The sequence below is a fragment of the Anneissia japonica genome, unplaced genomic scaffold, assembly GCF_011630105.1.
Source record: "Anneissia japonica isolate Jap-2015-1 unplaced genomic scaffold, ASM1163010v1 scaffold40305_len23432_cov98, whole genome shotgun sequence".
NCBI classification, from domain to species: domain Eukaryota; kingdom Metazoa; phylum Echinodermata; class Crinoidea; order Comatulida; family Comatulidae; genus Anneissia; species Anneissia japonica.
The window spans coordinates 1-9179 of record NW_022736716.1 but is presented as its reverse complement, the minus strand read 5'-3'; the positions used below and the strand labels follow the sequence as shown (position 1 = coordinate 9179).

The following is a 9179-nucleotide window of genomic DNA, read 5'->3' as shown; positions in this document are numbered from 1 at the left end:
GTATAAGAGACAGGCTTTGTATGGCCAATGGCGTATCTAGTCTTGAAATGGGGGTGCTGATGGGGTGGAGCCATATCTCAGTGGCATATCTACGGGTGGGTGGAGGCGAAGGTGAAGTGGGGGCGAAGGTGACCGGTTGAGGGCGCTAATTCGCAAAATAAGGTGATTTTAGGTGATTTTAAAGTACTTGACCGTGATTTTGCGCTACCCCCCCCCCCCCAGCGGTGAATACGCCTGAGATGGCCCAGAATTGTGCTTTTAGACCCAATATTAGGGACCGGCAATAAAAAGATAACGTTATTTGCATGCACTTTTCTTATTGCCAGAGCGGTTTCTGTACAGTAGGTGCTGATGACATGTGATGGGATAGTGACATGGCGAGGATGAAGAGTGTAGAACACCACAGACTTAGTGTGTGTATACATACATAAAAAAAGATTGAGTAAGTTGCATACGTATTTTTTTTCCATGAATTGATAAATCCCAAAAAGAAAGGGGGGGGGGGGTCCTGTGGTTCTTCCCAGGAAAAAATGTTGATTCCTAGGTGGCGGGAAATTAACTTTCCGGACTTCTGAGTTGTCAGCTCACGGATCCTGAAAAGGTAGGTCTATATTAAATTCTTTTCTTTTCTCCATTTTTTTTTGTTGCCCAAGGGAAGGGTCAGGACCAATGACCCCCACCCCCAGATCCGCCAATGTGAATTGCGAGAAAATGTAACTCGGTCGGGTACTGGATAAACATTCTCTTTTCCATCCTTCTCCTCCTTCTTTTCTTGCATTTCTTTCCTATCATACAAAAATCTCAAAATCTCCAGTTTACAGTCCATTTTATTTTAACAAATGAAAAGATGCTACGGTTGAGGCATCCAATGGAACAAAAATGCATGGATAGAAATACATTTTCATTATGAGTGACGTTATAGTGTAAATAAACAATGTTACGTAATACGAAATTCACCAATGAAATTACAAGAATCTATTTAGGTGACATAATTATTTGAATGTTGTAATATGAAATTATTTACCCCTATATAGAGAGAACATGCAATATTCATCAGTTTCCAAACAATTGAATATGTAATGGCCTTCATTCTTATTTTGAGATAATAATACTAGTCTTACACAACAGAACTGCGATGCCTCTACGCACTATCTCTTTACCCCAGCGATTGGAACAAATTAAGCTCACTGGACAGTGACGGATACAGGGGTGACAAAAGTGCGAGTACCATGGCAGCAGCATAACATATTTTAATTACAAATCAGGCATATATTTAGGAAAAACTCCATACGACACTTACAAGCAGAAGCATGCTGGATCCGCCCTGATGGAGAATGTTCGAAAATGTTTAAACCCAGCGACGAATTTAGGGGTGGGGGCGGCTCGCCTCCCCCCCCCCCACCTTTTGAAAGGTGTAAAAAAAAAGAAAAAGAAAAAACGAAAAACCTGAACGCCTCAAATTTTATTTTCGGGCGTCTAAAACACAGACATTTCGCGGGGCATGCCCACTGACCTCCTACTTCAATGTTGTCTCTATAAGCCCAAATTTCGTCCCCACCCCCCTTTTGGACATCTCTGGATCCACCCCTGAAACCTACTAGTTTCCGATTATTCCTCAACAGAAGACCTCGTTGATACAGTGTCTTTGTCTACAGACATGTTGCCAGATTGGCAATGGAACTTTCCATCAAGCCCGTCCCCTTGAATTTTGTTGCCAAGGTCTCACAAAAGTATGAAGTAATTGTGGGCCAAGTGAACATTCCTGGTGCTGTTTTGATTGGTCAATTTTTAAATTCGATTTGCACTGTGGAAAGATCCAATTACAAGACACAGGTTTGACCATTTGACAAATATATTACTGAGTAAATCTATTTTATTAAAATTTAGCTAATTTTTTCCAAATTAACCAATGTCTTCATCAGTCATTAAAAAAAATTTAAATCACTTTTCATTTTAGTATTTTCAGCATAGTCTACCTGTTAATTTAAAGATTTTTTATTAATTTATCAAGAGAGGAGCTTAGCTCAGTCGGCTAATCTGGTGGTAGCCACTGTGTGTGCGCTGAACCGTGGAGATATCTAGGTCCCCGGTTCAATTCCCATCGCTGCCTATCCTTGTATTTCAGCTGAGGGCTGAAATACAAGTTACAATAGCGCACCGTCTGTCGGATGAGACATTTAAGCCTTTGGTCCTGTGTACATTTATGGCCCATGTGCACGTTAAAGAACGCAGTAACTCTTTGGAAAAGAGTAGGGGATTGTCTCCCGGTGTGCTGCCCAATCACCACCAGAAGGACCCCACTGGAACTAAGTCTTCTAGACGTTTGTGGGCTATCCTTGGTGTCTACACTGCATAAATCCAATCCAATACAAACATAAAATGAATTTATTTCTGTATTAGAATATTCAGTGACACAGCACTAATTTCACTAGTGGATCACACACAAAAAAGAACTTAATATCAAAATATAAATCAGATTATTATAATTAAATATAAACTAAATATAAACAAAAGAATCATGATTAAATTTCGATGAGGGCAAGAAAACAAAATATGTGAGTAACAAGAGAGAGAATAAAATATATAAATAAATAGAAAAACTACTCACTGGTTATTTATTTGATTTTCCGAAGTAAAAGCTTCAAGTTATGAATATTACTCTCAAGCAAATAAACATTGTTACATATTATAGTTTTCATTTTAGAATTTCTCTGTTAATGTACAACTTGGGACATTTTCGTCAAATATTCCAATAATTACTTGAAATACAGGAAAATAGTCCCCTGAACACTTCTTTGAGGTAAAACCAGAGGCGGATCCAGAATTTTTTAAACGAGGGGATATCAATTTCATACACACGTACAGAGATGTAATATACTTATAAAGATAAATATGTATCCAATAATTTTATGATTTGTGCTCAATATATGTAGGTATGAAATATTGTAACACTTATTATTTGTATGCCATTTTGTAATTGTTTCCATTAAAAAATAAGGAACGCCCATCGAAAGTGGTAAGCCAATCAGTTCACAAGGGCCGTAGAAGCTTTATTGTTTTTCTGAGTCTTCATTTTTCTATACAGATAAAAGTCCATGAATGGTTTAGTCTGAAAGCTACTTTTCCGACATCAATAAAATGTTAATGATCATAATATGCTGTGTATAGCGCCCTCAACCATACCCTCATAGGATTTCTAGGTCAACATGTCTGACGTCAGGATTCACATTCTGTTGAGAAAAGAAAAACAACACTATGTATCAAGTCCTGTCTCAAGGCTATCATTATTTGACAACAAAATATGTGACATGTCTAAATATGGTCATGATGATATCACATCATGGCCATATATAGGCACATCATGACTATATATGGGCATACAACAATTGATTGTAAAAGAAAATTTGATAATCCAGACAAAGCTAAACAGCTAATCTAATATAATCTGGTCATTTATATAGCACCTTTCTTTCCAGATACAGAGCGCTTCTTTTCCCTGGTCATTGGGTCCACATGCTTACGTGTTGCTGCTGGTAATCAGCGCAGGAGCAGGAAACCCCACCAGGTACCCATTTACATTCCTGGGTGTAGAGAAGCAATGCAGATGAAGTACCTGGCTATACCTGGCTATGGATACATTGCCAAATAGACAGGTTACAATGGCCAAACTATAACTTTACTGTGATTACTTTTTAAAATGATGTAAAATGTAAGTAACCTTAACTTTGTTATATTACACTGCCATTGAGGTTACTGGAAGCTGCCATCTTCGAGTGGGAGGAGGCAACCCCCACCAGGTACCCATTTATACTCCTGGGTGGAGAGAAGCAACATAGATAAAGTGCCTTGCTCAAGGACACAAGCGAAATGCACAGCGAGGGATTGAAACCCTGACCTCGAGTTTGGGAAACCAAACCATTCCCGCTGCGCCAAAACGCTTCCACATCGGCATAGACGGTCTCAAACGCACAGCGAGTTTAGTTACATGGTGGAGAGCTCAGTTTAGACAAGTGTACTAGAAGGATGAATTTCATTTCATTTATTTATTACGCCTCAAAAACAGGTCTTGGGACATCTAATGAAGCCATCGTGAGCCAGAAGTCGCAAAACATTAAACTTTCAAAGAACAAAGACAAAACAAGGAAAACCCACAAACAAGATACAAAGCAATAAAAGACTAAAACTTATAAATTCATTTTTTTTTTTTTTTTATAATTGCAAAAGATGGAGTTTATGGCTCTGATCTTAATTCTGTTTTTGGCTTATCTGTTAAAAATGTTTGATGTCGTAATTCTGCTATTTCCTTATTTGATGTTCAATTTTTTTGAGTTAATGCTACTAAATTTAGTTTTATTGTTCGAATACCTAAATTTCATAATTCGCTTGTTGGTAAAGATAATTCTATTGATATTTATTATGATTCGTTTAGAAAGTTTAAATGTAAAATTAAGTTATATATTTAGATTTTTGACTGTTTGTGTATACTGTGTGTGACGGGCTACCCGCTGCTAAATGTGAAATGAAATGAAATAATATAAAATAAAATTGAACTAAAATTGACCATAAAGAATCTATTAAAAAAAAGTCTGAAGATGAGCAAGTAACGGAAGTATCCTCAACTCTATTTGGAAGAGATGACCAAAACACAGGAAAATGATTAATTAATAAATGGTAGGGTAACAGTAAGGGAATGGGAGATTCATTATAAGATTTAATGGTTACAGTATGTTACTGATTTCACTACAGATGTTATGCTTATATAAGCATCTGAACACAAATTTCTTATATGCGAGCACACAAACTATTTTAAAAACACATCGTACCTTAATTTCTTTCTCTATACGATCTACCTCCATGCCAAGATTATCAATGATATTTTCACCGTGACGAAGCATAAACTGCTCTAGTTGTTCTAAGGTTTCAAACTTCTTCATATCCTTTGTAGAGAGAAGAGAAACAAAAAAACATACCGTTAGCAGAATTCATTTACTGATCTTATGCTTCATTTACTGATCTTAATATTAATGAACGTTTATACTGCACCTTGTACCAGTAAAGTTAACCTGAATAAAAACATAGTAAGAGAGAACTAAATTTTTGTTAGTAAGCGCTTGAAAAAAAAAAAATGTATCAAGAAATAACCAACAATGTAAACAGATAACCAGGATAGGGAATCGAGATTTTAATACAGTAATGATATTGACTTGTACTTCATATCCTTTGTAGAGAAGAGAAACAAAAAAACATACCGTTAGCAGAACTCATTTACTGATCTTAATATTAATGAACATTTATAATGCACCTTGTACCCAGTAAAGTTAACCTGAATAAAAATATAGTAAGAGAACACTACATTTTTGTTAGTAAGCGCCTGAAAAAAAAAAAAAAAAATGTAAGCACTTGAAAAAAAAAAAAAAAATGTATCAAGAAATAACCAACAATGTAAACAGATAACCAGGATAGGGAATCGAGATTTTAATACAGTAATGATATTGACTTGCCTACAAAATATTAATTAAAATCTAGATACAAGCTCCTATAATAACTTGCAAGCTCTTTGTATTCATAGGTAAAAGTTGCAGCATAAAAAGTTACCTGTAACATAGATTCTATATCTTGGTGATCAAGGTACGACCTGGTTACCTCTTGTCCATCAAAATCCACTTCCGCCTTAAATCTGATTTTATCCACTCCCATAACAGTGGCTTTCACATCATAAACACCTCTGCAATTATTACATATTTTGTATTTTTTCATAATTAATTCATCAACATTTTAGCACTGACATTGTTATAATATGCAATTATTTGTCCATATCAATAGTGCCCTCTCAGTTTTACATGTTAAGGGTAACCAAGCTTTTGAAGGTTTCACCACTAAAGAGTTTATAAAGAATGTTATGATGCGTGTATATCTTTTTAATATATTTCAGACACTCACAAAATACTCAAGCATACAGATACGACCATTTGAAGATACATGTAGCACCCATATTTTTTCAGACCCTTTTTATTTTTCCCAAATTTTTTTTCCCAACTCTCTCCTTTCAGCCTAGTCCCTTCCACTTTAAAAGCACTTAAGTGCAACCTTAATGTTAAATGGTTATAAATATTTAAAAAAAAAAACATAACCTAACTCCTCCACCCTATTTTCCTTAAAAATAATTTTTGTATAAGAAGTGAATGTGGGATTGGAACACCCTAAATCTCTTAGTTATTCCAAGTCATCTTGTGAGGGGATGGCCACACAGACAAATGATTATATGTCTACAAAAACTTGTTTTCATTGTCCAATTCACCAATAATGAAACTGATTTAATTGGCTCATACTCTCACCTGACCATGACATCATTTTCAAGGGCCTCACTAATATGAGTCAACTGATCCTGTGGTATTGAACGACCAACTAGTGCTTCAGTGTTTGTGTAGATTAGAAATGTTGACACTACTCCTATGAAGAGGGACAAAAAAAACAGCAGAGAAATCAATACTAAATTCTCCATTTTCTATCCTGTTTATAAACAATACTACTCAAAATTATTGATGTAATGATTTAACCTTTAATAATTAGAAGGTCAGTTAGTTCATGCCTATTCCTTTATAAAGTAAGTAAAAGACAATGGCAGTGTAAACTGTTAGTGGTATATGCATTTTTAATGCACCTCTTCCTTAAGGTTATAAAGCGCACTTTTCCCTTGTCATTTGGTCCACATGCTAAGTGTTGCTGCTGGTAATCAGCGCAGGAGCAGGCAACCCCAACAGGTACCCATTTATACTCCCGGGTGGTGATCGAAGCAATGCAGATAAAGTGCCTTGTTCAAAAATACAAGCGAAATGCACAGTTAGGGATTAACACCTTGATGTCAATGTTGGGAAACCAAATGGTTCCTGCTATAAAAACTCATGGTCATGCATTTAAATGGCTACTTGTATGGCCAACCGATTAGTAAAGTTATAGTCCACATAAAGTTTTTAATTACATACTAGTGAGATTATACTTTTATTAAACATAACTAAAACTTGTTTAGTATATATTTCAACAATTCACAAAGAATATGAACATGAGTTCCAAGATCATGAACTTAGCTCAGGCAGGTTCACATCAAACATCATGATATGATATTGGTTTGATGTGAGCCAGCCAGGCTTATTCTTCTTGGTCAAGATAATGCTAACACAAAGATTACCTAGAAGACCTCCTATCATAAGGGAACCAAGAGCATCATAGACAGGGCTTCCAGTTAATGATGTCAGTCCCATACAGATGGCAGCAACACTAACGCCAAGAACTGCGACAGAATCTTCAAGTAACACCACATTGACACTAGGGTCCTTGCTCTGCAGAACTTGACAAGAAAAGAATAATTTTAGCCTTGTTTCCAGGGCAGGAGATCACTGTGATGATCGCATTTATCTGTTGATATAGGTGTTAAGTGGCAGTGTAAACGGTATTAGTAGCTCCGCATAACAGATCAGTAACCGCGATGATCTACGGAGTTAATCACGCATCGCAAATTAGCTGTTGTTGCTGGAAGTCGCTGTTGATAAACAGCGTAAATACAACTATTATTATTTGAAAAAATATGTTTTTATCAATTACATACATTTTTAAACTTATATGACGAAGTGTTTCCAAACAAGCAGCAATTCACATGTTTTTTCAGGTCAGTTCTAATCATGTGACTTCATGGTACAACAACAACAACAACAACAACAACAACAACAACAACAACAATAATAATACTACTACTACTACAAATAATAATAATAATAATCTGGCAAAGAATAGGCCATGATGACAGGCTGATGATGATGAATAATTTAAAAAAATAACAATGGATACCACAAAAAAATTTATAGAAAAAGCAGTGAATAATTTACCATAATTCTTAAAGGAAATTTGTTTCTTCTTTGCTTGTGCCTTTATATGACTAACAGCTGCCATAAGTGTGGCTAACAGAAAATTAAACATGGATAAAAAGTTATTTAAATTTTGATAATAATCTGTACATATTTTCAAGCCCTGTACACGATTTTTTTTCCCGTACAAAACATTTGCATGAAACTACACTCGGGCCTTCTCGGATTGATTCGACTCGAGTTTGATACGAACAAGAGCAGGCACTTCGCAATGTCGTGACGCTCGAGTATTCTATTACCTTTACTGTATTGTTCTTTATATATTACGGTATGTTTACCTACGGTAGGCCTATGAAATCTTACCGATTTATGGGATGTAATACTACCTACAACAACAACAGCTAGTACCCCCTTCTATAGTAGTAGTACCAGAAGTAAATAGGTAGGCCTACATTCCTATTAAAGGCTAGAGCAAAAGAGGCTAAACTAGTGGGCCTAGTTACAAGCTGAGTTACCGTAGGTCATAGGCCTACCTGCTAGCCCCATGTCAACTTGACCACAAGTATATCGTTATTATCTTTAATTATTCTATATACCTTTTTATATTTTTATTAATATTATTTTAATATTATTTTTATTAATGCAGTTTTAAGTATTGTAAGTGCATGTAAATGAAAAAAATAACAAAGGCAACACTTTAAAACTTTAATTTTGGCTTTGCATTCAAATCTCTTGGTAAATATTCAATAAATACACAGTAAATTGGGGCCAGTTGACTTTGGGCAAAGTTGACATGGAGCCGAGTTGACTTGGGGCCAAGTTGACATGGGGCCGAGTTGACATGGGGCCGAGTTGACTTTGAGCCGAGTTGATCTGGGGCCGCCGAGTTGTCTTGGGGCCGAGCTGACTTGGGGTCGAGCTGACTTGGGGTCGAGTTGACTCGAATTCGTCATGACATAGGTAGGCCTACTTAAATAAAGATGTTCACAATATGTAACTCAAATTCAAATAAGGCCTAACACTTTTTATTATTCATGCAGCGAAATCAAATATTACATGTCGTTTTAAACGACCCATTATATTAGCATGGTAACGTCAATGTGTTTTTTTCAAAATCAGACAGCGAGCAGCAATCCTGTATCTCAGAAGTTTTGTAGACGTTTATCTTTGGTTGATGACCTTTTGACCTCCAGAATTCAGATTTTCGAGTCGAGTCAGTCGAGACAGCCCGAGTGGAGTTTCATGCAAATGTTTCGTAAGGAAAAAAAAATTGCGCCCTGTACAGACTATCAAAATTTTATTTGACAAAAACATGTGACA

The 9179-nt window shown here is 36.0% G+C and overlaps 1 protein-coding gene across 1 annotated transcript; it reads right to left on the bottom strand.

Annotated features, from left to right (window-relative positions):
- Window positions 1-2588: 2588 nt before the first annotated feature.
- Window positions 2589-8100, bottom strand: LOC117116843 (zinc transporter 9-like). The gene is made up of 6 exons (XM_033260935.1): window positions 7881-8100; window positions 7187-7345; window positions 6336-6450; window positions 5596-5725; window positions 4824-4937; window positions 2589-3230 (listed from the first exon to the last, which is right to left on the bottom strand). The coding sequence occupies exons 1-6, from the start codon at window positions 7969-7971 to the stop codon at window positions 3186-3188; spliced, it is 654 nt and encodes a 217-aa protein (XP_033116826.1). The 5' UTR covers window positions 7972-8100; the 3' UTR covers window positions 2589-3185.
- Between the last annotated feature and the right edge of the window lie 1079 nt (window positions 8101-9179).